Source organism: Durotheca rogersii, assembly GCF_024521655.1.
Source record: "Durotheca rogersii strain YMJ 92031201 chromosome Unknown GGS23scaffold_5, whole genome shotgun sequence".
Taxonomy (NCBI): domain Eukaryota; kingdom Fungi; phylum Ascomycota; class Sordariomycetes; order Xylariales; family Xylariaceae; genus Durotheca; species Durotheca rogersii.
The window spans coordinates 2,369,767-2,397,732 of NW_026251236.1; the positions used below are offsets into that span (position 1 = coordinate 2,369,767).

General features: G+C 56.4%; 6 protein-coding genes across 6 annotated transcripts; 3 read left to right on the forward strand and 3 right to left on the reverse strand.

The window, feature by feature from the left end:
• Window positions 1-755: 755 nt before the first annotated feature.
• Window positions 756-2,945, forward strand: GGS23DRAFT_434224 (CBS-domain-containing protein). The gene is made up of 5 exons (XM_051513879.1): window positions 756-828; window positions 1,122-1,449; window positions 1,625-1,748; window positions 1,834-1,983; window positions 2,067-2,945. Exons 2-5 carry the CDS (start codon window positions 1,207-1,209, stop codon window positions 2,738-2,740), a joined length of 1,191 nt encoding a protein of 396 aa, XP_051374296.1. The 5' UTR covers window positions 756-828; window positions 1,122-1,206; the 3' UTR covers window positions 2,741-2,945.
• Window positions 2,946-3,574: 629 nt separating this feature from the next.
• GGS23DRAFT_595104 (uncharacterized protein) lies at window positions 3,575-5,120 on the forward strand (the record flags this gene model as incomplete). Its single annotated transcript, XM_051518262.1, has 5 exons — window positions 3,575-3,588; window positions 3,688-3,962; window positions 4,051-4,344; window positions 4,404-4,946; window positions 5,101-5,120. 5 exons carry the CDS (start codon window positions 3,575-3,577, stop codon window positions 5,118-5,120), a joined length of 1,146 nt encoding a protein of 381 aa, XP_051374297.1.
• A 3,307-nt stretch (window positions 5,121-8,427) lies between these two features.
• On the forward strand, window positions 8,428-10,642 carry GGS23DRAFT_434424 (calcineurin-like phosphoesterase). The gene is made up of 3 exons (XM_051513880.1): window positions 8,428-8,659; window positions 8,752-10,124; window positions 10,217-10,642. The coding sequence occupies exons 1-3, from the start codon at window positions 8,645-8,647 to the stop codon at window positions 10,482-10,484; spliced, it is 1,656 nt and encodes a 551-aa protein (XP_051374298.1). The 5' UTR covers window positions 8,428-8,644; the 3' UTR covers window positions 10,485-10,642.
• A 2,149-nt stretch (window positions 10,643-12,791) lies between these two features.
• GGS23DRAFT_434460 (uncharacterized protein) lies at window positions 12,792-14,377 on the reverse strand. The gene is made up of 2 exons (XM_051513881.1): window positions 14,289-14,377; window positions 12,792-13,842 (listed from the first exon to the last, which is right to left on the reverse strand). The coding sequence occupies exon 2, from the start codon at window positions 13,836-13,838 to the stop codon at window positions 12,960-12,962; it is 879 nt and encodes a 292-aa protein (XP_051374299.1). The 5' UTR covers window positions 13,839-13,842; window positions 14,289-14,377; the 3' UTR covers window positions 12,792-12,959.
• Window positions 14,378-16,147: 1,770 nt separating this feature from the next.
• Window positions 16,148-17,580, reverse strand: GGS23DRAFT_559945 (Nitroreductase). The gene is made up of 2 exons (XM_051515848.1): window positions 16,987-17,580; window positions 16,148-16,910 (listed from the first exon to the last, which is right to left on the reverse strand). The coding sequence occupies exons 1-2, from the start codon at window positions 17,506-17,508 to the stop codon at window positions 16,593-16,595; spliced, it is 840 nt and encodes a 279-aa protein (XP_051374300.1). The 5' UTR covers window positions 17,509-17,580; the 3' UTR covers window positions 16,148-16,592.
• Window positions 17,581-21,282: 3,702 nt separating this feature from the next.
• On the reverse strand, window positions 21,283-23,917 carry GGS23DRAFT_559948 (uncharacterized protein). Its single transcript, XM_051515849.1, has one exon. The coding sequence runs from the start codon at window positions 23,621-23,623 to the stop codon at window positions 21,782-21,784; it is 1,842 nt and encodes a 613-aa protein (XP_051374301.1). The 5' UTR covers window positions 23,624-23,917; the 3' UTR covers window positions 21,283-21,781.
• Between the last annotated feature and the right edge of the window lie 4,049 nt (window positions 23,918-27,966).

Sequence of the window (27,966 nt, forward strand, 5' to 3'; positions counted from 1 at the left end):
CTTACTTTACCTACCTAGGTAGATAGCCTCCTGCATCGGCAGGGAATAGCTTGAATCAACCATCGAACGGTACCTAGGTAATAAACACAGTCTAGCAATAGGAACGGGTTCGGAATTGTCACCGGGATGATTTCCTGTTACATTTTCATGGTCTGCCTTTTATAATCTACTCAGATATTAGACTATACGCAGGCAGACATTTCATTTTCTGCGTTACTTATTTGCCTGCTCAACCAACCTAGGTATCTATTGCCTAGGAGGTAGGTAGGTACCTAGGTATGTAACCTGCCTAACTTCCATAGCAGCATGTACAACAAGTTCAGGTACCTAATGTAGAGGTAGGTAGGTATTTAGATAGGTACCCACCCTACCTACTCCACCTACGGTACAGGACTATTAATATCAATTCTAGGCCCCTCAAGACAACAAGGCATGGGACTACCTACGTAATACCTCTTAGCATTAGGTATTTAATACGATCAATCCGACCTCATATCTAATCAATCCATCCTAGCTGTGTCCTTTTCTATTTGCCCATCCCATCTATAATTGTCGCTGCTGTCACCGGTTCCCAGGTCGCTCCACTCGCCACACCTTCACCGTCACCATGAATTTCAAGGTTCTAGGTAACGAGCAGGTATTCTCATTACGTCTTCTTCTTCCTCTTTTTCTTCTTCCCCCAGCGTGCAGTGTTGGGTACCTATAGTGACTAACGACCGTAGCTGTTAGCTACCTTTAGGTGCCTAACCTACTGTCTGCCTAGCGACAACCCCACTACGGGCCCTGGCCTTGGGTACCTCAAGTGATTCCTGCTGCTGCAACTGGTAGGTAGGTACCAGCCTATCTGCTATCGCTGTATCGCGTCTTCCGTCGGGGCCATGCGAGAGCGGCATGCCATTGATAAAGAACTAACACCCTTCTTTCGGACCGTCTCTCGCTCTCCACACCCCTCCCCCTCCCCTCTTCCCTCCTCTCCCTCCTCTCCCAGCCACAAAGCACTACACCGACAGATTCACCACCCTCCCCACTGACGCCCACTGACACCCGCTGCCGGCGCCGACTTACGCCTCCTAGACATCGAGGTTCCACCAATAATTTCCGCCTGACTTAGGATACAGAAGAACCCCCAAGGGAAAGCAAGGGAAGAAGAAAAAAAAAAACAAGGGAGGACAAGGAGGAGAAGGGTGAAAAAAAAAAAGAGGGACAATGGCTAGCGCTTCGAGTCGTGATGCACCGACCGACGAGCCACAACGTGCTTCAGCCGCTTCCGCTGCCGCCCCTACTGCCAGCCTACCCTCGTCCATACCACCGTCGCTGCCTCGAGTCGGCCACGAGCTGCCCTTTGTTGCACCGTCTTCATACCTCAGACCCAAGCTTCGGAGTCGCATAGTGCCTGTAACCTCCTCCGCCCCGATGAGTCCCATTGATGAAGAGCAATTGCAAGGCCTGGTAAGCTACCTATCCCTTTCTACCTGTCCCCGTACCCATACCCGTGCCCGTCTGCAGCAGCCTGTTGCGAATCGCCTCCTAGCTACCCTCTCTCACTCCGTCCCGCCCCCGGACATCCGACCCTGCGCGCCTTGCCTTTCTGACGAACCGACTGACGTTTTTTCCATGCCTGTAGAAGGGCCTGCGCAACTTTCTGCGCGTCAGAACCAGCTATGATGTCCTCCCCCTCTCATTTCGCCTTATCATACTCGACAACGATCTCCTGATAAGGAAGAGCCTCGATATCCTGTCCCAGAACGGTATGGTCCACCTTTCCAGAAAGTCATATCCAAGATTGCGACCTCTGCGACAAGTCTGGCCTGCCCCTAACTTGCGAGGTATTAGGAATTGTGTCTGCGCCTCTTTGGGACTCGCAGCAGTCCCGATTCGCCGGTCTTCTCACGGCGACTGACTATATAAATGTGATCCAATACTACTGCCAATTTCCCGAGCACATCGATGACGTGGACAAGTTCAGGCTGAGCAGCCTCCGCGGTATGTTGTGTCCGAGGCGCAGACGTGCGCGGTGTAGAAGGGGATCGGCGAAATGTGGCTAATGCGTGAGGGGCGCTCTGAAGACATCGAGAAGGCAATCAACGTCTCTCCGTTGGAGACGGTGTCCGTCCACCCGTCGAAGCCCCTATACGAAGCTTGTAGCCGCATGCTCAGGAGTCGAGCTCGCCGGATCCCGCTGGTCGATATCGACCACGAGACTGAGAGGGAGACGGTCGTAAGCGTGATCACCCAGTACCGCATTCTCAAATTCATCGCCGTCAACACGGAACAGCACACGATGCTGCTCAAGCAGCCAGTTCGGGAGATCGGGTTGGGCACCTACAAAAACCTAGCGACGGCCAAGATGACCGACTCGGTCCTCGACGTGATAAACTTGATGGTCATCCACAACATCTCGGCCGTGCCCATCATCGATAGGAACAATATCGTGCTCAACGTCTTCGAGGCCGTTGACGTCATGCCCTGCATAAGAGGAGGGGTGTACGACGAACTAAAATCGACCGTGGGCGACGCGCTGTCGAAGAGACCGGAGGATTTCCAGGGCATCTACACATGCCAGGAGGACGATAGGCTTGATTCCATCTTCACTACCCTCCGTCAGTCCCGCGTGCACAGGCTGGTGGTTATCGATGATAACTGGCATCTCAAAGGCATCATCTCGTTATCCGACATCCTCAAATACGTCTTGTTTACGGGCGTCACCAGCGATGAGGGCGAAAGCTTCTCCCTACCGTAACGGGCTTACCTCGGCTCGAGATTTCCTGACGATGCACACGACACTTTTAGAAACGGTGGTAACGAGACTTTTGGAGTTCCAACTAGAAACGTGAGGGCAGGGGCCGGTCGGCATTGGAGAGGAGTCTGGCGTTTGAAGACTATCGGAGAGCCGGTCAGTCGTTGCATGAGGATCGGCCAGTCTGCTTGGACCCCAAACGGGTTTCTGTCCTCTTCCAACTCATCGTCACCTATCGGCTGGCCGATCCGAGTCGGTCCGGCATGAAGACGGGTGATCTGATAGAATGTTTATAGGGGTTCCGGGGATTTATACACTCTAGATTTGGGGCCCGGTAGGAGATGCAGGCCATCCGGATCCTACCTATGACGACCACGGCACTCACTCCAAGTAGGAGATATCCTCGTTAGGCATGCAAGGGCCCGTGTACGTAGGTACCTCTTTAAGGCCTAGCCCTTATAGGCGCCTTCTACTCGGCTGTTCGTTGAGGCTATTTTTTTTTGTTTCTATGGGTGGTTCCCATCATGCCTTCACTCGCCGAGGGCCGTGGGATTATCTATCGCTACTACCTTAGGTCCTTAGGTGCTGCCCCTCGCGGTTCCTTTGGGCGTTTCGTCGTGTATACGGTTAGAGATGGAAGGAGGATTGCGCTCGGGAGGTGACTTAATTCGATGGACTTCGTGCCCAATGCGGGCTTTACCATACACTCATCGGTTCGGCGCTCTTGGGTTTGTCTTCTCACTTCGAGTTTTCTACCTCTATTCTCTATAATCGCGCTGTGCTCCTTATGCTGCTACTCAGATGCAGTCTTACTACCATAATACTGACCCTGGTCCCATGGACAGCGATGGGTCTGTGACCTTAAGCCAGTCAAGATCTCTGTTACCCTTAAACCGGTCCCGGACATCGCTGACACGTACGCATCCATATTCAAATCCGGCGTTTGCTAGGACGCTGGCTACTTTGACTACCCCTCGGTCGCTTGGCACTCCGGATGCTCCCAACCGTAAGGTCCGCGCTTCGGCATCCCCCAGCGCCGGCCCCGAGCTTCCTGAGGAGGACGTGGAGGATGACGACGAAAGAGCGATATTTCATAGCGAGTACAATCGGCTCGCAGACAGGGTGGCCACCCCATCAAATCCCGGGTGGACCAACGTGTCCGCTAACTGGGAAGATCTAGTATGGCATACGATTGCTTACGCCGGTGGGCTTCTCCTCGAGCAGCGTAAGTGAAGCGATAGAATATCCAAATAAACAACCTGCTCAGCGGAAATAGGATGAAAACACGCACAGCTCACTACCGTGTCGAAAAGCGAGTTGGCTCTCCAAAGCTCTGCGACGGGTTTCCTCTGGCCAGTCGGGTAAATCGACACAGACCGTAATTACCAAGCCAGATCGAAAGCCGCTCCGGCACCGGCGAAGCATCAGCAACGTTGCCTTGAACCTCGCAAACCAGCCAAGGAAAGACGGCTTGAAGAACAAAAATGTCCCGGCGTTGGTCCGACTATGCGGGGAGAGCCTTTTTCACTTGCCCGCGGAATACGCGCCGTGCCCCCTGGTGTTGCCAACGTGCCTTCGCTCGCTCGCCCAGGCTCTCGTACAGAAAGGTCGGTTAGAGAGCGGACTCGTCTCCTGTCGTAACGTGGTAGCTGATTCGTCCCCATAGCTGATACGCGAGGCATCTTCCGGGTCCCTGGTTCCTCCCGGGTTGTAAATACGCTCTATAATTACTACTACGCCGACGGCGACGCGGACGATATCTCTAGCACTGCTCGATGCCCGAGCCTGCCTGCTCATATCAAGTACGGTATCCACGATGTTGCCTCTGCTTTCAAGAAATTTCTGGTCGGACTGCCGGGTGGGATTTTGGGCTCTTTGTCCCTGTTTGACGCCCTGGTTGCCATCCATAGCCAGCTTCGTGTTGACGGGAGGCTCACCAAGGCCGAAGAAACACAACTGCGCGCGCGGTTGATCGCACTCGCGATCGCGGCCGTAAAGTCTCGGTACCAGAGGGAGCTTATCTGTGCCGTATTTGGCCTCTTGTGCTTCATCGGGACTCTGGCGGAGGATGCACCTCACGAAGATGAAGCCGGGCGGCCGCTTCCGGCAACTGACTTGATGAGCTATAACGCTTTAAGCGTCGTATTCGGCCCCCTCCTAGTAAACGACTTGATCGACTTCTACAAAATGCGAAGCGCGGATCCGGAAGGTGAATTGCTATCACGTCTCCCGTCGCCTCCTAAATCCCGGAAAGAGAGGCATAAAAAATCCATGTCTCAAGGGGACGAGTCAACATCTCCACCGGCGATAAGCAAAATACACGTCGCGAATAGCGTCGCGGAGATGCTAATTATACATTGGAGAGAAGTCGTTCAGCACATGAGAAGCTTTGACAGATTGAAAGCTGTGAATAAGGTGGAGAAGGTCCGGTTAAGTGCAGCATGCCCGGATCCGCTCGCTCTGGGAAAGACACCATGCCAGGACAAGCCCGGGTTGTCTGTCTGGCAGGAGAATAGGGGCGCTCTCCCCGTAGTTAGAAGTCCGACACCAATACCCCGTAAGCCTATGTATTCACTCGCCATCCAGGCTGCTCAGTTCTAACGGCTAGAGTCAGGTACTAGCTTAGCAACACCACGGATGGGCGCCGAGGACCAACCGGAACCACTATATACTAAGCGGCAACAGCCGCGGCCGTCTGGCGCTGGTGTGACACACAGAGCCTCTGCGAAAGTCCTAGCCAGGTGCCTTTCGCCAACTGTTGAGGAGAGTCCACCGGCCGATTGCAAAGAGATGAACACAAGCCTCGTACGCGACCTGGTGGAATTATCGACCGGACGAATCTTAGTTAGACAAAGTTGCCGAGGATCACCGCAAACCCCTGGGACAGAGAGACCGACAGCTAATGGCGAGGGTGGGACTCAAGGCGGGATGGCGATCGATTCTAAGCGGCTGTCCGAGAGTCGGACAATTCCATCTTTTGATGGTAAGCGCATGGGCATACTTGCCCCTAATGCCGGAATTCCGGGGGATTGTGGGACATCCGGAAGCGAAGCGTCGTTGCCTGGGGCCAGGCCACCCATTCTTGAATGTGACATCGCCGATGCCGGTTTATCGGCAGTAGCCAAGAACATTGTGGATGCCGGAGAGATGGATTCTCAAATTATGTGTCCTCTAAGGAATTCAAGATCGCCGACTAGATCGCCGTCTGTGTCTAAATGTCCTCCTGATATCGGGGTTGGAGAGTTCGTTGCCCAGGTACAGAATACGGCTCCCGTTCAACAGTGGGACGAACCAGCCCAAGCTAGGGGGACAAGCACAGAATCACCGACGGAAGACACCAAAGAAAGGCGTCTAAGGCGGAGTCCAGGCTGTGTTTCGTTATGGCTAGGCGAAAAGGCGTCTGCCCCAGGTGATCAGAGACCGGGCACACCAGAATGGAAGCGGCAGCTCGTGATTAAGAGGGGTAATGGAGAGAAGAAATCACCGGCGGTCCCGGATGGGGAGAAGAGTCTGCTTGGGAAAACACCCCCTGGAAGATCTCGGGAATTGCCGCCATCGGAACAGTCAGGTCCCCTTTCGCCGACCAGGAGTTCGTATAAGGCGAAAAGCCAAACCGTCTTGCAGCGCTCGGGCTCGATGCTGGCCAACGGTTCCGTAAAGGCTATGGCTGCACGATTCGACACTGCAGCCAACGGTTCTCCTGAGAGTCGGAGTGCGATCCGTATGGGTAGGGAGTCTAGCGAAGTTACTTCCACCTCCTCAAGAACTCGGTCCGGGGAGGGGAACCCGCGTAACGCAGCCCTAGGTCGGCCACCGGGCACGGGAATCAGGATTCCTGACCGAAACCCCCCATCCGCTATCCAACACGCCGTCACCCACACCCACCAATATTCGTCAACTCATTCTCCTTCTCCCTCCATACCGCCTCCGCCGGGATCCGACGCGGACAACAGTGGGAGTGTATCACCTAAGGGCCACCCGCTACCCGGATCGCGGACGGAAGAGCCTGGGCAGCGGTTGCTGGAGCTGCAGCGGCGACTCGACGCAGTGCAGTGCGAGGTAGAGGTGTGGCGCGAAAGGGCCTAGAGGGCCGAGAAGTAGGTCGCTCGCCTCAGGACGAATGCGGCGAGGAGTGCTTTTGGGGATGGCCAAGCCAACAGGTTGAAGTCCGGCCTTGAGACGGGGGGGGAGGAGAAAGAAGGAGAGGTGGGGGGGGGGGGGGGATGGGAAGGGAGTGAAAGCGGAGTCAGAGGAAGAGGGTTGGACGGGACCATTCCCTCGTTGTCCACACATTCGCCAGAACACGCCGGAGGCGCCAAGGGTAAGGAAGACGAGCTGTCGGGGAGATGAGGACTCGGGCGGCGTAGAGAGAGTACCGGTACCGGAATCGGAGATGGCAACAGCTGCTCGGGATACGACTACGGCGATGTGTTGACGGCGGTAGAAACGCGACGACAGCGGCCGCACCAGAAAAATAGCAGCATGTCAGACGGCGTAACGGCAGAGCTATAAGATACCTACCCGTTGCAGGTATGCTCGCTGTTTGTGATACCGGTAGGGGAGCTAGCCGATGACTGAGTTGGGCGCGACGAGGGTTGTGGTTGTGCCTCCTCTCTCTCCCTTCAGCCGCTCTGGGGATCGGTTAGGTATCGGATAGGATAGAACATGTTGCCTTGAGTGTTTAGGAGCTTAGACGAGTAGAATACCTTGCCTTGCTTAGGTATAGGTAGAGGGTATGGGTTAGGCGACTATGCCAGGTGTATGTATCCGTCTCTGCCGGCCCGGCTTGGAGCGTGCGGGGGTTTCTATACCTACGGTTTCCTTGCCGGTTGCGTAGACTCCTCGCCCCCCGCCCTCTCTGCCCTCTATCTAGCTGATAGTAGGTATATGAGGTAGTTAAGGTACCTAGGTATTCCGAAAGGGTGCGGAGGTAGGTATACACAACGGACTTAAAAAAGTATAAATCTTAAACAACTTATAAATTTATTAGCGTTATTATACAGAAATAACCAAAAACAAATACACTATATACCTATATATATATATGCCCGATGCCGACTCAATCTTACTTGCTGCCGAAGTTGGAGACGAGGCGACCTGCCAACTTGGGAGCTACCTCCCGTCGTCGGCGGAGAGCGGTCGGATGGGGGGGGTACTTAGTTGGTAGGTCAGCTCGACTCGACCCAGCAGCTATGCCTACGTGTTATATCGGTACGATTAGGTACCGCTTAGGGGGGGGAAGTGTGCTGAGTATAAATGCTCGGTGCCTACGGGTAGGTATATGCCTTCTATAAACCTAGGTACCTAGGTAGGTACCTAAGGTAGGTAGATACAGGTACCCAGGGCACCCAGGTCGACGTAACTGGCGAACTGCTCCGGGCAGATCCGGCCCGGAAAGGAAAGGCGGGCTGGGGAGCTTGGCGCGGATTGGTCGCGGATACCCCAGATTATCGGGAACTTGGACCTGCCTAGGGTGCGAATCCTTTCCCTTCTTCTCGCCTCCCTCCTCTCTCTCGCTCTATGCGACCCGTCGATCTACACGTACCAGACAGAACCCGCCAACGAGTTCACTACACAAAGACCACGCCAGGACCATTTTGAGGGGAAATTTTGCTCCTTCTCACCCTAGTTCCCCGTTGGATTTGCCCCACCTCGTCTCGTCTCATTTCTACCTTCACCGTTTAGAGATAGAGATAGCGGAAAAGGAGCGAGGCTCCGCCGTGGCTAGAGGCCTAAGATCGCCAGACCCGCGATTCGCCCAATTCACCCAGATGCGACCGCACGGCTGAAGATGATCGACCTCGGGCGCCCATCATCCCTACATTGCTGCTACGCTAACATACCGTCCTACGAACCTCGAACCGAGCTGGAGCCCGCCTCTGGCCGACTTACCACACCCCCGGCATCATGACGAGACGGATAGTAAGTCCCTTATCTACATGCCTTCCTGTGGAGAAGACACAGAGTCAGCTAGCTAACCGCCACATCTTCTTGCCCCCCCCCTACCCCCTCAGGTCCGCACTATATCCCAGCTCACTGCGGCCGCCTTCATCGCGTTCCTCCTCATCTTCTTCCTCGACCGCAATTTTCGCCTCCTCCCCCACGCCGTCCACGAGTACATGCCCCAGCACCATCACGGGCTCCTCGTCACCGATATAACCATCACCGCTTGCTCCAAAGTCAACCTCTTCTCCTCCTGCAAGCTCGACTCCGGTGTCTGGCAGCGCGTCGACAAGAACCTCTACCTCGACAAGTCCTGGGTCTCGAGCGCCTACGTCCACGTCCAGCGGAAGAAAGAGGAGGACCTCACTCCCGAGGATAGGATCATCGTCGACGTCACCATCAGCCGCTTCGACCCTTCCAAGTCGGAAAAGGCACGCCCCGACGAGAAATGGGAGTCCCGCCCGGCAGGCCTGTGGGTGCTGCGATCATCGAGGCGAACCGCGAGCGACTCGAAAAAGGCCATCACGTCGGTCGATGTCCTCTTCGGCGATGACGCTGTCGAGGCCCGCGACGGGTGGGAGCTCCAGAACACGCCCCTACTACTCGGTGCTGGCACCGACATACCGGTTCCCCATCTCACCGTCCGACGCGGCAGCCCCGTCGAGCCCGTACGACCGCAGCCGCAAATCAATGACAATGGGAAATTCAAGATAATGCAGTTGGCAGACTTGCACTTGAGCACGGGGGTCGGTCACTGCAGAGACCCGGTCCCCGACGGCTACGAGGGCGGGCCTTGCCTCGCGGATCCGCGGACCCTGGACTTCGTATCCAAGCTGCTGGACGAAGAGAAGCCCGACTTGGTCGTTCTCAGCGGCGATCAGGTGAACGGCGATACCGCGCCCGACGCGCAGACGGCTATATTCAAATATGCGCAATTGTTGATCAAGCGTAAGATTCCCTACGTATCGATATTCGGTAACCACGACGACGAGGGATCGTCGCTGCCGAGAATGGGCCAGATGGCGCTTATCGAGCAATTGCCCTACTCGCTCTCTGTAGCAGGGCCGGATGACATCGACGGAGTCGGGAACTACTACGTCGAGATCCTCGCTCAGGGCACCTCGAAGCACTCTGCACTCACGATGTACTTGCTCGATTCCCACGCCTACTCGCCAGACGAGCGGCAGTGGAGCGGCTACGACTGGATCAAGAAGAACCAGATCGACTGGTTCCGGCAGACTTCAGAGGGCCTGAAGAAGAAGCATAGGGAGTATACCCACATCCACATGGATATCGCCTTTATCCATATCCCTCTTCCCGAGTACCGGGATCAAGACTCGCCGCACGTGGGCCCCTGGAGGGAAGGCGTCACAGCCCCCAAGTTTAATTCGGGGTTCCGCGATGCTCTAGTCGAGCAGGGCATCGTCATGGTCAGCTGCGGACAGTAAGTCTTTTCTTCTTCTTCTTCTTCTTCTTCTTCTACATCCGTACGTGGTTCTCTCCGTAGCCCCCGGCTAACATCGAAACCTCGCTTAGCGATCACGCCAACGAATATTGCATGCTTTCGACGAACAAAACCACGAACAAACCCGAACTGTGGATGTGCTACGGTGGCGGCGCCGGGTTCGGAGGGTACGGCGGGTACGGAGGCTTCGTGCGGAGGGTGCGGTTCTTCGATATCGATATGAACGGCGCGCGGATCACGACGTACAAGCGGCTCGAGTACGGCGATACCGCGGCCCGCATCGACCAGCAGATCATCGTCGACGGAGGGAGCGCTATCGCGCCTAGGCAGAAGAGGTGAACGCCGTATATATAACGGGGGATCGAGGAAATTCTCCTCTGATAGGAAGCTACGAACAGATATCACGTCGCTTTTACGCGGCTTAACGCCCACATGCGCTGCCGGGAATTGGGAATCCCGCCCAAATTGCCGCGCCACCCCAGCAGGCTGGGCGTCGAACCCCGGATCGAGAGCGCGGCGACGATTAGATGCGACTAGGCACGACGACGACAGAGAGAGGCGGGGTTTAAGGGGGGGGCGTTCCGGAGTACGATAAGAAGAAGAAGGGCTCTCCCCGGCAGCAGCGACGGCAGCAGTATATGCTATTCCAGCGTCGTTACGGATAGGATAGGTCGCCTTGCAAATGTAGGTACGAGAGAGGATACAGACCGCGACCACCACGTATACCTATGGTACGCATTTTTTTTTTAATGGCGACGGTCTTGCGGAAGGGGGAGAGAAATAAAAAATTACAGATACGACGACCGTGTGATGAGCGCAAGAAGTAAATATTCTTATCTATGTGCTGGAATCCCCGTGAACTTTTTTTTATGTAAAAAAAAAGATTCATAAGTTTGAAATAAGATAAAAACACGGTGCCGGCCCGACGTCAAGACGAGAGAATTCTTCGAGAAACTCGTAGGAAAAGGAGTTGCGTATGAGGAGACGTTACGGGTCATGCCAGGTGGTCAGTGCGTTGCGGGTTCACGAGGACTCGGGTATTTCACCTACTCCATTTATTTACGCCGTGCAGAGGAACGAATCTCCCTTTTAAGTCTCTTCCTCTCGGACCTCCTCAGGAGAGCGTGAGGGAAACGGGCAATGTAAGCGCAGCACCTTGATGGGTATAATGTCTCATGCCTACCCAACTGCATCGCTCGCCCGGGGCTCGTATTATCATCATATGCTTATCTACTCGCTACTGTCGCTCCGCTATCCCTCCCTACGAGAGGGAAACCCCCCCAAAAAAGAAAAGGAAGTAATCAACTACTCAGGGGTTGTGACAAGCAGTAATACAGTAATACAGTAAATCACATTGTCCCCAATTCCTACAACTACCCAGCAGCTAGGCTGCGAGCCGACTTACGTGGGTGTGCCGCGTCTAACGTCCCATCCACCTATCCTCCTCCTGTATGGTATCCCCTGCCGGACACGCGGGGGAGCGAGGCGGAGAAAGACAACCCGAGAAAAAGACGGATATCGGCGGGTAGGTACAGGGCGGTACGGATTCCCCCCCCCCGAGATCCCCGCCTCCATCCATATCCATTTCCACTTCTCTTTTCTCCTCCATTCTCTCCGGCTTTGCCGACCGCGGAGATGGGAGAACGAGCAGACAACAAAAACAAAAACAACCGAACCGGACAGAGCATAGGAAAAGTTGGAGAAGAGATGGCTCCAGTCATAATCTGACATGTGTGCTCTGGTATCGAGACACAGGTCGTCGGCCAACGACCTAACAAGACGCGGGTGTGGGTGCAGATATTTTCCGTGCGTCTCGGGGGTATAAGTGAGTTGTTCTCTCCCCTGACATTGCCCCGGCCGTTGGGGTTGGGGAATTTCCCCAGGCTTCTTTTCCTCGTTCACCGTGTACTGGCTATGCCTTCGCATCTTATCACGCCGTGCCCCCAATTCACGGCAGCTCCCTCTCCTATTTCTCGTCCGACCCTTGCTTTTTCTCCTTTTCCTCGCCCTTCTGTGCCATCTTCCGCCGGCGGGCCCAGCGGAGGAAGCTGGTCGGGGCCCTGAGCGCGTGGCTAACGCGGTGGCCGCCGCGCCGGTAGGTCAGGAGCATGATCCGTCTGCGAGTTCTGTAGCGCGCGTTCCACTTCGAGTTTTTGCCTCGCTTGCCCTTGCGTCGCGAGAAATGCTGCCTTATCATGGCCACGAGGTTACTGCCCTCCTTGAGCAAAAGTTGAAACATCTCATCCTCGAACGTATTCTCTTTGGCGGCAGCGGGTGCCAGTTGCCAGTGGCGTCCGGCCTCCGGAAGCTCGAGCAGGTTACCACGTTCCCAGTCCATCATGCCGCGACCGCCGTGCGCCACGTCCGCATTATCGAGCCGATGCCGGTCGCGGCGCACAGCGCGGGTAGCGCGGCGGCGGGTATTCCTCTCCTCTCCGAGCTGGTCCTCCGGCGCGGTCAAAAGTGCGTTATCGCCTGATTCCGACGCTTTGAGTACTTGCCGGATCGCGGCGGTTATCTGGGCGCGCTCGTCGTCGGTGTAGCGGCTCATATCGATCTGTAGCAGTGGCGGGCGTACCTCCTGGGGCGGCAGCGGAGGCTCTATTCGTCGTGGCTGCACCCGATTAGAGGCACGCGGCGGCCGGTAATCCTCGGGCGGCGGCCATCGGCCTTGCTGGCGCATCTGCAGGAGGTCGAGCACCGCCTCGCCCCAGTACGTGGCGTCCGAGACCTGATTCCGCTCATCAATGACGCTGTTACGCGAAGGGATGCCATCGCCGCTGACTGATAGAGGATGGGAGGGTTAGTTATAAGTTACAAGTCAGTAGGCTGGCACGTTAGGAAAAGGGTTCGGCGACCAGTTACGGGCCGCTCCGGGAGGAGCCGCATTTCTCTTGGCCTCTGCTGGGGGCCAGGGAGGAGATGAGGGAACGAAGGAAGATGAAAGAGGGGGAGGAGACGAGGGAGAGGGAGGAGAAACCTACCGCGCATGAAGCGCACGGAAAACATGCCAGGGTGGATGATGTGCCAACCGCCGGCGATGCCGCCGGTTCTCGCTACTCGCATCAGTATGTGCCACAAGCGGTGGTCGAAGGGGTCGAGCTCGAGCTGGCCAGCGCGGCGCTGGTGGACGTACATGACGATAAAGTACGGCGCGTCGGGGTCGTTGCCGAAGGGGGCGCGGGGTAGCGGCATGCGGTAGACCTCGCGCGGGCAGGCGCGGAAATCTCGGTTCGGCATCTGCCTAAGGTCGGCGAGTGTGGCGGCGTCCTCGTTGCGGAGGGTGGCGTACTCGTCATCGTCGTCGTACACGCGCTCCGCGGCGATGTTGAGCAGAGGCACGTCGTCGACCGTGCTGAAGCGCACGGGTCGCGACCGCCGGTCCGTCGGCGCGGGGCTCGGCATGTATGGGTCATCGCCGATGCGTAGCCGCGCCAGATGCATTCGCAGATTGCACACCAGCTCCTCGGTAAGCACGCTGTGCGACGAGTCGGCGGGGGCGGGCGGCACGGCGTCGAGAGGCGTCTCGGGGTCCCGAGTCTCGGGGACGGGGACCGCGGGTCCAGAGAACACCGGGACGGGCGGGCGGGGGCGCGTCGGGGACGGAGGGTAGATCGGTGGCGCGCCCGAAGATCCCTCCGAGGCCGGGGCCATAAGTTCCTGATCAGAGGACGTGCCCGAGCCCATCACCATGCCGCTGCCGCGGACGGGAGAGCGAGGGGGGCGAGTGGGGACTCCTGGGGGGGGTTGCGCTCGGAACGGCGGCGGCGGGCCAAACAGCGTGCCGAAGCCGATTATCGCGCCCCTGCCGCCGACGGGAGAGCGAGGAGGGCGAGGGGGAACGCCTAGGGGGGTTAGCGCTCGAAGCGGCGGCGGCAGGCCCAACGGCGAACTCAAACCGATTATCATGCTTCTGCCTCCGACGGGAGGGCGCTCGGGGCGAGGGGGGACGATGGGGGGTCCTCGCTGGGTCCGGGGGGCAATAGGACTGGGCGTGCGAGGAGCAGCGATCCTAGCGCCGTGGCGGCCGCGAGTGCTGTCTTGGCTAGGGCTGGCGACTGACTGAGTAAACTGCTGCTGCGGTTCCTCATCTTTATCTTTGTCGCCGCCGGACGACATTCTGGGTCTTCTGGGTCTTCCGACCTGGATACGGGAAAGGGAGCCAGGTGGATGGGGATTTGTGCGTATGTGGTTGCGGCTTTGGGTGCCCGCGTCAGTGCGTCTGGACTCCGGGAGGTGACGTGTTGCTAGCTAGCTGGTAGCCGGTGGGCGTATAAGAGATCGAGGCGGCGGCAAGAGAGAGAGAGGAGAAGCGAGTTGAGGAGATGAGGGGGGCGAGAGGGGACAAGCGTGTGAAGGACCCTACCCAGGCCGGTCGGGAATCGATCCAGATGCCTCAGCTGGAGGTGGGCGAGAGAGGCTCGGGCGAGAAATCTGCTGGCTGGGTGCCCTGGGCGTCTTGGTTGAGAGCTGCGGCCCAGGGTGTCCGTCTTGTCTATCTGAAGAAGCGCAGATGTGTGTTGACCTGGTTCAGAAGATGCTCAATTCCTAGCATGGGTTGTTTGGTTGAGGAAGAGGAGAGGACAGGGAACCAAAACAGGAGATCAGAAAGAAAGAGTTTTCTCCTTCTCTGTGTGGTGTATGGGGGCAGAGTATTAGTCAATGTCCTGTTGAATCGCCCTGACGATGGAGACGAAGGTGGCGAGACTCGAGGAGATTCTGTTGAGGATTAGTCGCCCTGTTGGCCTACAGCCCCTGGCAATAGTTGAACTGCAGAGCTCCCCCGGGCTAAGAAGACCCAGACGAGAGGCACAAAGTAATGCCAGTCTGTATACCGTTATATGATCTTCTGGCCAGAGCCGGTGCTGGTTCACGAAGCTAGACGGCTGGCCTATATCACGGGCCCCTGTGTGAAGGTGGGGTGAGGAGGGATGCGTAATGATTTTCGTATTATAATAACATTGAATTCTCTCCAAAGCGATGGATATCAAACTGGATAGCAACTTTACAATGGGCTATTGTTGTTCGTGAGGTTTCGTTGTGCAGGCAGACAAGCTGGAGAAGAGAGATGGGTAAATAACAGAGGGTCGGCACAGCTTCTGTCCATCTACTACTCCTTCCTCGTCTTCACACATGGCCTTGGAGGGAGACTGCCTACCTGGCATCTCCCCTGGGCAGGCAAGTGCCACGGGATGCCAGATGTCAGGGACAGCAGCAGCAACTCTCGCCGCCCCGAGGGCATTTTCATGACGTCCTTTTGCGCTTGGATGATATTCAGGGAGCTCCGACCCGAGTTTGTCTCGTCTCTGGCCGGTACGCAGGTACTTATCTGAGCCGCCTGCAGCGAATTGTTTTCAGTGCCCAGGGCAGAAGCAAGTAGGTCGGAAACGGGGCTTGCTCAGAAACCAACCACCAGGCTCTCGAGACAAGTGAATAGGTAGGTATCGGCCAAACCAAATATACCTTCTTCTCAACCACCCAAGGCAGGCCTGGCACACTGTGCGTAGGTGTACCTGAGGCACCCGAGGAAACCTGCAGGTTGCGGGATACCTAGGTAGGTAGATCTTCTATACCTCGCTTTTTTTCCTCCTCCTCCTCCACCTTGGAGGCATCCAACCTCGGGTGTGCCCTATATACCTACCTCTTACCTACCTTGATCTAGGTATACCATAGGTGGCCACCTATAGCTACCTAATATACCGACCTGCCTCAGACCTATGCCAACCTATCTATCCTCTTGACTGCACCAGTCTTAAACTCCCTAGCTCATTCATCATTGCAATTCCTCTACCCGTGCTCGACCTTGGTCCGTATATCCTCCCATCCGCGCCCGTCCCTTCCCGTGCCCACTTACCCGTACAACCCAAACCCGCCCGCTTACGTACCCCTTAACCCCCCGTCCTTATCTTGATCTTCACGTTTACGATATTGCATCTGGACATGGCGCCTTTTTCCGCAAGAAATTACTCCGTTCATCACCTAACGAAAAGATTTCATCTCGAGTTTCATATGCATGTTGTGGGTTTGTAGATTTCTTTCACTTATTTGTTTGACTTATCTGGTCTAGCGTGTGAACCTGAGTATTTCCTATGCCGGTTGAGGTGTGGGGGTTCTATGTCGGTAGGTTCGGTCTATAGAAGCTGTACGTGTTCGACATATTCGAGAGCCTGCTAGCGGACGAGCCGAAAAACAGGCTGGGTTGAGGAGCCGGCCCGTCCGTCCGTCCGTCCGTCTAGACATCCATCCGCGACCACAGCAGCATCCGTCAACCTCCTTTCTCCTGTCCAACTCTTCCGGGGAAGATTTCCGCCGCACTCGGGGCGAGCTCGTCGGGCTGATGCACGGCGTAGGTCACGTAGTCGGAAGCGACGGGCTTGGAGAGAAACCGTCACCGTTGCTGCTGTCGCTGTGTCTCGGCCGCGACCGGCACGCGCCGGTGTTGGGCGCTTAGACGCCGGCGATCTTGTAGATCTCCTCGAGGGGCTTGAAGTCCTTCTCGCCGGCTTCGCCGGTCTTGCCGCCGAAGACGAGCTGAGCGTTCAGCTGCCAGGTCTCGGGGATGCCCCACTCGTTGGCGACCTTGGCGTCGATGAGCGGGTTGTAGTGCTGCAGGTTGGCACCGACGCCCTCGGCCGACAGGGCGGTCCAGATAGTGAACTGGAGCATGGCGTCGGTCTGGGACGCCCAGACGGGGAACCGGTCGCTGTACAGGGCGAAATCCGTTTGCATCTTCTTCACGACAGCCTGGTCCTCGAAGAACAAGACCTACTTGCGACGTTAGCAATCAGGTATATGCCTCGGACGTCCTCGCCCCTCCCTACTTAAGGACCGGGGGACTTACGGTTCCGGCGCCGGCCTTGAACGAGGCAATGCGACCGGCGGTGCTCTCCCACTGCTCGGCCGGCACGATGGCCTTGAGGACGTCGGAGGTGATATCCCAGAGCTTGTCGTGGTCAGCGCCGAAGACGACGAGGACACGGTTGCTCTGGGAGTTGAAGGAGGAGGGGATGTGCCTCAGCGCATCCTTGACGATCTCCTGGACGCGGTCCGTGGAGATGGGCAGCTCCTTGTTGAGGCCGTAGATGGTGCGGCGGAGCTTGATGAGGTCGATGATGGTGCCGGTCTTGGTAGCCATGGTGGTCGGGTTGGAAGCGGCGGTCCTAGGCTGGGGCTTGACGGCGGAGCACTGGTGTGAGCTGGTAACGAATAGCCTCTGAGGGTTGCAGGTGCCGAGAGGGAGAGATCTGAGAGCTGAGGATGCTCGTAAGAGGGCGGTGGCAGAAGAGGACGAAGTGAGGGTGGCCGAGGTAGTGGAGAGTCTAGAGAGGGACCAGACAGCTGAGGTGAAGAAGTGCGGACGCATGACGGACTAAATATTGTACGGCGGAAGAAGAACTCGAAGGTACAAAGGAAAATACATGCAAGCAGCAACGGAGGCAGCAGCGGCAGCAGCAGCGGCAGCGTATGTAGGAGAGAGAAAGAAGGAAGGGCGAGGCAAGAATCAAGGACCAGAGCCGGGACGGGCGAGCCAATAATGGGCCGGGAGAGCAGCCAACAAGGCACGCCATCGCCCTCGCCCTGTGCCGACACGACCCACCTACCTAGGTAGGTACCTCTAGGGATAGGTACCTCCAGGGATAGGCACCTCTAGGGGTGGGAGGTAGGTAGTACTGTACCTCCTAACCTTGCCTACCATAGGGGTGGGCGCCAGTAGTCGGGCAGGCGGCAGAGGTACCTACCTAAGATCATAGTGTGCGGGCCAACACCCGACCTCAGTCAAGCTCCACATAGGAGGTACTGTACATACGTCCGTCGTAGCTCCAAAACGGGAATGCGCGAGATACCTACCTCAGAATTGAGATTATCTGCCTCCTCTCACCTTAGGTAGGTACCTCCTAACCTAGGAGGAGGAGACGGGGTACAAGTGCGGACGGTGCGTGATGTAGTAAGAATGATACGTCACCCTACACCCTACGACCCTTGCTTTCACCGCCGACTCTGCTGCTGCGGCTGCTGGGTCACCCGCAGGAATGAGCGCCAGCCAGGTAGAAATCGTACAGGCTAGCGCCTCAGTCGGGTTACATAAGGAGAGATGTGCGACGTGCGAGGCAGGTTCTTATTACCAAGCGACGGGGGCCGGCTTGGTCATGTTATCCACGGCCACGTACCTGAGGTAGGTAGGTAGGTATGTATCCATTCCCTCCGAGATAAGGGAGCGCGGACAAGGGAATGCTCCTCCGGGACAGATCGATACTCTAGATTGCCGTTGCGGGGGTGCCCTTATTTCTTTGCATGCAAACTTGCCGCTTCTTCACGTGCGGCTCTGCTGGCAAATAGGGCAGGTTCCTAGACAACCTACCTCTATCCAAGGTTACAGAGGCTAGACGGTATTACACGATTACACGGCCTTCCTCTTCTTCCCTTAGGTGCCTCCTCTCACTCTCTTACAATCCGGGTTTGGTAGCGCACCTATGCAAGTCCAAGCTCGGTGCTCTGTTCGGTCGTTCCAGCACTCCCCCCCGCCAGCTGCGGCCCCGCGCAGGTTCTGCTATGACTTGGTAAATCAGACCCGCAAGCATAATAGCGCTAGGTGCCTGTGTCCCTCCCCACCCTGCCCCTCCATCACCCCACCTCCTATGTCCCCATCGTCGCAGCTACGCTCCAATCAGGCACTGCGGTGTGCCGGTGTGCGTGCACGTAGCTACGTACTCCGCAGGGTCCTCGACCCCTCCCACCCTCATACCACGGTGAAAAATGGCCGTCGTGTACTGTACATCGACTTACGGAACGGAGACAGTCGTGTTGCGCCAACGTCGGATCTTGCTTACGCATGTATCCGTAATCCTTCTTCTCCCGATTTCCAAACAATTTGAAATCCGATTTCGACCGCCAGTCCTGAATCCGTCCGTCCCCTCTCCGCCCGCCACGCCACCCGGGTACCCGACTCGGGTACACGCCCGACCAGGTACCTAGGCAGGTACCGTTTCTCACAGAGATCGCTTACGTCAGGTATCTATCTACGGCAGGGAGAGACGATGTGCAGAATGGGTCCGATAAGGTGGGGATCGAGCAGGAAAAGGGGGGGGGGGGTTGGGAGAGGAAGGGGGGTGAGAGGGAATATCACGAACACCTCTTTTTTCCCCTCTCCCTCTTCCTTCTCCCTCCGTCTCTCGTCCTCCCTCTCTTTTACCCGCGTCTCTCGGCCGCCGAGATTCTCGACAGGATGCGGCTACTAAGATAACGAAGTGTCGGGTCGAAGACGACCAGGCCAATATTATTCCTCTTACCCCGCGATTCGCAGGCTAGGCGTCCGCGCATCCGCCTCTTTAGCCGCCGAAGCGCTGTCGGCACTGCGCTCGCACGCCCTCCTCGCGCGCGCAAGACCTCGCTTCCGGCGCTTACTCTACTACCCTACTGCTACCGCGTAATAGCCGTCATCTGTCTATCCCTTCTACCCTCCATCTATCGCAATTAATCTGCCCCCGTCCTCTGTCGGCTGTGGGGAGCGAGGGCGAGTCCATCGCGAGAGAGAAATGGAGGGGGTTTGGCTTGGGTTGGATCGGCCGTCCTGCTCGGCCGTTCTCGGTGCTTTCTTTCTTCCTTTGCTAGGAGGGAGGAGAGGGGAAGCGCCAATGACCTACGAACCGCCGAAACACACATATTCGGCAAACAGTTCGTCGACAGGTAGGGAGAGACCGTAACCGAACCCACGATGGTACAGAATGCTTGCCTGGCCCTGCTCGACGACCGGGAGTTAATTTAACCTCTGCTGCTACTTCGTTGTTCGCCCAGCGCGCGGCAGTGCTGCCGAGCTCGAGGCGTACGGGTAGATGTCCATATATTGTATGCACCTATCTGTACCCGTGCAGGCAGGTCTGTATGACGGCGTGTATCCCTAGTCTCCCTCCGCCGACACACACCACTAGTCAACGTTCCGATTGGACTCATGGGCCAGCGTTGAGATTTGTGCGATATGTTGCATGATCTTTGGGGTTGTTCCATCATAGCCTCTATCGGCGTTATCATACCAAGTATAACTAAACACAGTAATAATCACAGCGCATCCGCACACACCTACATGCAGCATAGAGAAAGAGAGGTATAGAGAGACAAGCCTCTAGTATACCTATATATCGAATCCTAGAAGAGCCAGCAATGGAAGTCATCCAATGGCTCGCCTACAGGTAAGTTGCCAATGCCTAACTGCGCGAAATACGCAATCGAATTATCATACCTACGGCCTATACCTCTCTGGCCTGTCATCACCTAAGGACGTACCTATATCCTAGGACCCTGCGATATTTAATAGGGGGCACCCTATACCTATTATTGAGACACAAGTACAAGGAACCCCCGCCCTCTCAACCGACGACCCCATCCATTCAACCAGATGAAAAATACTTGCCCATCAATCCCAGCCTAACCTTCAATCGCAGTCTATCGCTTACCGCCACAGGAGAACAAAGCGATGAGAGAAAGAGAGAGGCATATTCCCCCCCTCCCCCCCCCCTCCCCCACATGGTACCACGCTACGGAGATACGGGATATCTGCGACTGCTCAGCGGCGGCGATTCCGCGGGGGACGCGGGGTTAGCCCAGTCGCGAGCCCGCGGCCTTTTCGCTTTCTCTCTCTCACTGCCATTGGCCCCGCCACGCGAGATGGGTGCATAATAAAGGGCCTCAGGTTAAAAGAAACAACGCATTACTAAGGTCAGCTTACCTCACCTCACCTTACCTTAGGTTTCGTGCTGCAAGGCGCGTAAGCTGCGGTGGGAGGCTGCAGCGAGCCCAGGCAGAACGGCGAGGCTGCGGGGGATTTCGGTCTCATTGGGTTGCCGGCGGCGTCGTGCTGCCGCCCGCTGGGCCGCTTTCCGCATCGGGCAATTTTCGTCCTCCTCGACCTATCGCGTCTCGAGCTTTCCCCCCCCCTTGGCCCCCCAAAACGCCGCCCGGCAGCGCAGGTTCATTACGACGTCGCCCGCCTCAATCACCTCGCTCCCGGGATTGCTTAATAGTCGAGCCCTTCGCTGTCTTTTCTCCTACTACTAAACCACACTGACCCAATCACTACTGAGGCCCGCACTGACGGTCGAAACACGTTGCGTATTCTTTCGCACACAGGAACGGGTACACACGGTTTCGCAACTAGTTTCATTAGCATCTATGTACGGGTGCTACCAGGTATTATTATCCCGATCTCTGCCTAGATGGTCGTGTCAAGAGGAAATGCCCCGGAGCAACATTGCGTATGGCAACTACCCTGTAGCTATCTCGGCTACCTCGTGTATTCTCCTCTGTCCCTCCTGGCTTCTGTCATGTCCTCACATGCGGCAAGGTGCTCCATCGCACCACCGTAAAGCCAGCGCGAAAGAGCGATAAGAAATCCCCCCCCTTTTTCCCTCCGTAAATCGGACCCGGCCACCTCAGGTTCCTTAGTCTAGCGTGCGTGAGCGTCCCAACCTCCAGACCGTTTCTTTTGTTGTTTTGTTCTCTGAGAACGCCGGACGCTATGACCCAATAAATAAAGCAAAGGAAACTTGTTAAGCAGAGAGCGCTTAGGTATAGCCATAGCGCGTTCGGAAGCAGACGGGATGAAATCAAGTTCCCCGCAAACGTCGACGAGAGTGATACAGACCTCACCACGTCTCGGCGATGTACTGGCCGCCCTCCCTCTTGAGATCCCAGAATCTCTTGGCCTCGTCGTGCTCTAGGTTGCCCTTGAGCTTCGCCACCTTGATCAGGGCCTCCTCGACGCCTTCTCCCATCCCCTGGGTGCTTCCGCAGACGAAGACCCGTCCGTCGACCGAGTTGATGATGTACCATACGAGGTCTGCCTGGATCAAAACCTCGTCCTGGACGTAACGGCTCTCGCCACGTCGGCTCTGCACCACCTTCTTCACCCGATCCTCGTGCACTCCCCATTCCCCGCCGTACAGCTCGTCGACGAGCGAGTCGCGGACACCTTGAAGGACCCAAACCTTGTTGGCGCAATTCGCCTTCTTCAGGCGCCTCTGCACGAAGCCTCGGAACGGGGCGATGCCGACGCCAGCCCCGATAAGGAGCATCGGTCCATCGGACACGAATTCCTTGGCCAGAGGGTTGGCCATGAGGCCCTTGAACATGGGAATGTAGACTTTCGGGGCCTTGCCTCCCGCACGCTGGAGCTCCATGAACTTGTGCGATTGGCGCTCCAGGAAACCGGAGCCGACGCCTGTCCGCAGGCCCGTCCGCCAGTCGGCCGTCTCTTGAACGGTGACGGCTATCTCGATGAGACGGTGCTGCTTGCCATCGCGGATCTCGTAAGACTTGTGAGGGTCGTTGGAGAGGGAATAGAATCGCGGCATCAACTGCTGGAGTACGGAAAACAGCAGATCCAAAGGTGGCTTGGCAGAGGGGAAGGCACTGAGGATCTGGATGAGAGAAATGTGGGGCCCGGTCCTCAAGTCACAGAATATGCCCTGTCCCTGGCTAGAGCAAAGGAACATGAGGATCTTCTTCTCGTTGGGATCCAGGGCGTATTCGGCCAGGACTCGCAGGAGGGACTTGGTGGGCGAATAGGACTGGATGTCGGAGCACCAGGTGAGCAAGTCTCGCCGAGTGGTAACCAACTCCCGCGCTTCGTCCTCACCCCAGACGGTCGGCCACCGACCACGCGTGGTCCGAAGCAGTACAGGCTTATTGCGTAGGAACCGAGGGACCAAGAGCAGGTCAAAAACCTTCTCCACAGCCACGGGATCATTAGGAGCAGAGACGCCAATAGCTCCCCCGACCTTGAAGTCTATGCCTGTCTCCTCAGGATAATCGGTGATATCTATATCGAAATGGTAGGTACGCTTCTCGGCTCCGGGCTTTGTCAATTCGCGGGTGTTGTGAAGCCTAGCGGGGAAGACGTTGTATGGGCAGTGTGGTTGGACGAATGACGGGGGCTGAATTGAAGTATCCAGATCTTCGAGGGCGAGATTCCGAAGCTGGTCCGCAACGGTGGCTGGGCCGTCTTCGCTTCCGAGGGAGGACGTAGAGTCGGTGGGCGACGTGCTGCCCGAGACAAGCGGGAGGGGTTCGAGAAAAGTGAACTGTTCCGGCAGGTCTGGAATCTTAGTCAAGACGGTAGGAATGTCGTGGATTCTCAAGCACAGAGAGCGGAAGGCATCATTGTCAGGAAGTGGGACATGCTCATATTCGACACCCTCAGCCCCGTCCTGGGAATTCATACAGCAACCGCCGCCGCAGCATCGACTGATCAACTGCTGGGTGGACTCGCCCGTGATTCGACGGACATCAGCCGGGCTCTGGGCAATCAGCATCGTGGAAGCACGACGCCGTCGGGGCGTCTCCTCTGGGAGCTGCGGCTCATCCTGGTCCTCAGAGTCATCGGAGTAGGTAAGGGACGGCGCAACAGAAGGGGTGCTCGGGCCCTCAGGCGTATAGTCGTACACCACCGAGTCACCAAGCAGCTGCTGCTCCACGACAGAAGGCATGGTTACGGAGGCTATATTGGCAGGTGGGCAAGTGCCTCGTAGGGAAAACGGCGAGGTCAGTGTAGAGAATGGAACCAGGCCGGGCCGGTTGAGATTTGGCCTAGAGATGGTCAATTCAATTAACCGGCTCTGTCTGTAGCTTCCTGGAGGCACAGTGGACTGTGTGGGGTTTACGATATTGGTGGGTGGAGGGGTTGATTATGACGCGTTGGAGTCGGTCCTTTTTTCTGGTTACGCGTTGGGTGGTCGAGTAATGGGGGGTTCCTGTAGCAGCGCCTCCGAGCTGGTAATAGAATGTGGAGTGTTCAGGGTCCCGATATCCAGGATGCAGGACAGAATGACTGCGACCAGACGATCACGACTTGGGATGAGATGGTTATGAAGGAATCTGCTCTGTTGCGGGGAAACGTGAGCAGCCTAGGTAGTTGATGTTGCCGAGTCCAGGCGAGTTAGTGAACGGCGGGACTCTGGTGAACAAAGCTGGGACGGGACAAAGGATGATAGAACGACGTGCTGCAGGGTGTGAACGCAACTGATCAGGTGGGCGGAGGAGGGGAGGGTAGAGAATTGGTGCCGCCACTCAGTTGCCTACCCGCAGTCACAAACATGTAACTAGGGGAAAAAAGAGCTTGTGGGAAAGTGAAGGTGATTTTGGGGGGAGTGCGGGTATGTTGTATGAAATACGGCGGACGATCTCTAGGTAGGTTGGCGAGAAGGAAGGTTATGGGAGAAGAAGGGTTGACGGCTGGCGACAAGGGGTCAGCAGGGGTGTGGAGAAGGAGCCAGGGGCTAGGGCAATAGCCAAGCCAAGCAGAGGCAAAAAAGGCAAAAAAAGAAAAAGGTGCTATCAGATGGGCTTGCATTAAATCATATTTGCTGCGGGTCCCAGGTCGAATGTACCTCCGCGTCACCCATACATGCATACTATCCCTCTGCACATTAGGTGCATAACCCTACCTACGTACTCGTACATCGCATTAACCCGTGCAGAGGCTCGCCTCCACTCCTCCTCCATCCATCTTATGCCCCCGGCGTCTGATACTGTGTACATGTCCAAAGTACACTCTGTCCCCTACGGGCCTCTCCGATCCTTGCCGACGGGCGCGAGGAATCATCCATTGCTTTCCAGCTTCCCACGGCTCCTCAGTTTAGACGGGTTGCCCAAGTGCGCAGTGCCGTGGTAAAAGCGTGGTCCGCTGGTAGGACGGGATGGGATGCCTACGAGGGAAAGAAGAAGAAGAAAAAAAAGCATCCACAGCTACATATGCAATTTGGTCATCTTCCCTCTCGGACAGAAAGTTCTCCAACACACTTTGCCCTCGGGTTACCCAACATGAAGAGATCAGATAGACATCGTGCCAATGATCGGTCCCCCTAAGAAGGCATAGGCATCGCATTGGTCTACAAGCCCATAAGTTGCCTCATCTCGACATCATGTCCTTTCTGCGTGTGTGTGCTACGGAGTCCTACCGGACTCAACTAACTTCCCTGCCTTCTATGCGGATCACATTGTAGGTAGGTATATCAAGAGGTGGTGAGGTGGTATATATCATCATCAGGTGTGGTGTGCGTTCCAAGATACCGACTCCGATATCTCTCTCCCATGCCATCATCATTACCGGCATATTTTCATCATGGCTCTTGCTACTACCATCGCTCCCACGATGGCGAACAAATCCTGTCTCTTAACCGTCTCGGCTCACATGACCCCTCGGCAAAGCCCTAACTCTCCTTCTCTGGTCGGGTTGACATGGCTTAGCGCTGCGACGGCGTCGATAAGGCGACGGTGCTAACCGTGATGCTAGTTATCGCGGCAATGCTCTCTCGTAGCCAGGCTATTCTTTACGCCGCCCCGCGTCCCTCGGGCTGTTGCCAATCGCATGAGGCGCCGTGTTCCCTTTGTAGACTACCGCTGCGGCGATCCACCCGGGTTACTCTCGCGTGCGCCCCCCTCTCGCCCCAGACATGGTTGGTTTCCCTCCCTCTCTCTGAAGATTGCACAATATGTAATCATCACTTCCGCCATCTGGTCAAGTAGCATTGGTCCGTCGCTCGTGCGCTGGTCGGCCGTTACCCCGGATTCGTCTCCGCTCCACGAAAATCCATCCCCTTCTCGTCTCGACGCACATGCCCATAGCGCCTCTACACAACAATAACTAATATATGCACGCGTGTGTAAACGCCTGTAGCTGCCCAATGTCTCGACGAGACAACCCTGACGGCGAAGATGTAGACGAAAGCCCAGCGTGCCGACCCGGCGTCGTCGTCGTCGTCGGTTAGCGCTGCTTTGCGAGTCGAGAAGAGAGAGGGGGGGAGGACGCGCTCGACTCCCCACGTTAAATCGGCGACATGCGAAATGTGACAGGTAGCAACAGCCAACTGGTGGGATTCGGCGGCGGGTTTGGTATTACGACCCATCGCTGCTGCATGGGTGATCGGACGGGACTCTCGACGTGCAGAGATACCCAGGATTTCATCCTCTCGGCGCTAGCTGGCGGGCGAATACCACCGTCTCCATAGCCCGTCGCTGCTTGCCGACCGGGTGGAGCGTCGCGGGGACGCCACCTCTCCGGTCAAATATACGATAATATTGTGCGTGTGCGAGTCAAGTTTGGCCGGCGATCGAGTGGCACAAAGGATAGGATATGCCATCGTCATCCAGGAGCGTCCCGTGACGGGACTAGCGGTGTGGTCTAGAGCGCTCCCGTCCCTCTCTCGTCCTCTCTGTCTCGCATAAGCCGATGAGAACGGGGCGAAATTGCGTAGTGCGTCGCATGCAGGCTGTGCGTGTTGTATATCTGTCAGCAACAAACCTCCAAGCGATATATCACGAGAGGCATTCGCCGGAGAACGAATCGGCGGCTGCGTACGGCCCTGGCTCCTCCGTCCGCCAGAAGATTCGAAACATCGATAACGAATGCATACGTACATGCACACGTACATGCATGCACGTAACCGGGATAGCCTAGTGGTCGAATCTCGACCGATCGACTTCTCTCTCGCGCATAATTCGACCCGCACCGTGTCGGGTTCTGAAAACACAGTGCGCCAGACGGTAAGATGAAAGTACTGGAACCTACGTGTAGACCCCTCGCTACCTAGGTATCTACCTACCTATGCAGGTAGGCATACGTATACATATATGGTATGCACATACGCGATATGTTGGGCGCCCGGAAATGGGGTTCCGACGGGTAAGACAGACAGACAGTAGTAGTAGCCGCCCTTTTTTTGTTTTATTTCTGTCTCTCTTCATGTTAAATTCTCGCAAGATTACGGGCGGCCAGTAATCTTATCGATCAGCGGCCAGGTGCATAGCGCAGACGCCACGACTCGCTCAGCCAGCTGGAGCAGGCAGGCTTATCAATCTGATCGATCCCGAATATCCACCTGCGGACAAGTCAACGATAGCGAGAGCGACGTGCTGTGCACCAACAAACCGTTAGAGCCTTGGGCCAGCCCCGTTCCACGGCCCACCGCACATGTATACGTGCATACCACGCTGCTAGGGCCGTTAGGGGGGCCAGCCATTGCTGGGCACGTAGTAAGGTTCTAAAAAAAAAAAACTAAGGAGAAAACAGCGGAAATGCCCTCGTTTCGTGATCTCGCAATCTCCAGGAAACTGGAATAACGGCATACAGAACAAAAGCAAGCCAGCTCCGACATCGGTGGCCGAGAGAGTTGGTTTCCACCCTGTTTTGCCTGGGACAAGGAACCGCCGTTGTCGTGAGCCTACATATAAGGTTACATGGGCTGCGTCACAGCAGAAGACTAGGTACCTTGGGTACTTATGAAAATCAAATCTGATAACGCCGGACGGGTACTGGCGTAGCTCCATTTTCCCAATTCCCCGGGAAATGAATGCAAGCTGTGTACCCGGTATGCACATACTAATACGCCTGCCTTATGCATGGGACGGGGTTTGTGTGCCACCCGCCTACAAAACCTGCTACTACCATCATCCCAGCACCGAGAATAGCCATCAACCCAAACACCCTCCGTACCTGACCAGGCCGCATTCGTTCTTGTGAGGCTCAACTCGCCGCTCTCAACCTCCTTTGCCTCCCCCTTTTCTGCTCTTCCGATTCTTCTCCCATTCCCTCTTCCCGTAGTCCTCACCGGTCGGCTTCCCCAGAGGTTTGTTGTCGGTCGGTTCGAGAACATCCCATTCGATCGTACGACGTTCCCCCAGTCCCGACATCCCGGCATCCCCTTCTCGCGTCTACCCACCCCCGCCCCGCCCCCTGAAATCCCATCCCTCCATCATGGGAGGGTCGTCGCGGTGACACACGAGAGGGCAGCTTTTCGCGTCTCGCTTACCTCGGATTATCTCATATCTCATC

Excerpts from the sequence above, each read along its gene's own strand:
- GGS23DRAFT_434224 (XM_051513879.1), top strand. The coding sequence starts at position 1,207 with ATGGCTAGCGCTTCGAGTCGTGATGCACCGACCGACGAGCCACAACGT. Across the intron at positions 1,450-1,624 it reads AAGAGCAATTGCAAGGCCTG|AAGGGCCTGCGCAACTTTCT; the intron begins GTAAGCTACCTA and ends CCATGCCTGTAG. Across the intron at positions 1,984-2,066 it reads CAGGCTGAGCAGCCTCCGCG|ACATCGAGAAGGCAATCAAC; the intron begins GTATGTTGTGTC and ends GGCGCTCTGAAG.
- GGS23DRAFT_434424 (XM_051513880.1), top strand. Across the intron at positions 10,125-10,216 it reads GTCATGGTCAGCTGCGGACA|CGATCACGCCAACGAATATT; the intron begins GTAAGTCTTTTC and ends AACCTCGCTTAG.
- GGS23DRAFT_434460 (XM_051513881.1), bottom strand. The coding sequence starts at position 13,838 with ATGGTGATGGGCTCGGGCACGTCCTCTGATCAGGAACTTATGGCCCCG.
- GGS23DRAFT_559945 (XM_051515848.1), bottom strand. The coding sequence starts at position 17,508 with ATGCGTCCGCACTTCTTCACCTCAGCTGTCTGGTCCCTCTCTAGACTC. Across the intron at positions 16,911-16,986 it reads TCAAGGCCGGCGCCGGAACC|GTCTTGTTCTTCGAGGACCA; the intron begins GTAAGTCCCCCG and ends CGTCGCAAGTAG.
- GGS23DRAFT_559948 (XM_051515849.1), bottom strand. The coding sequence starts at position 23,623 with ATGCCTTCTGTCGTGGAGCAGCAGCTGCTTGGTGACTCGGTGGTGTAC.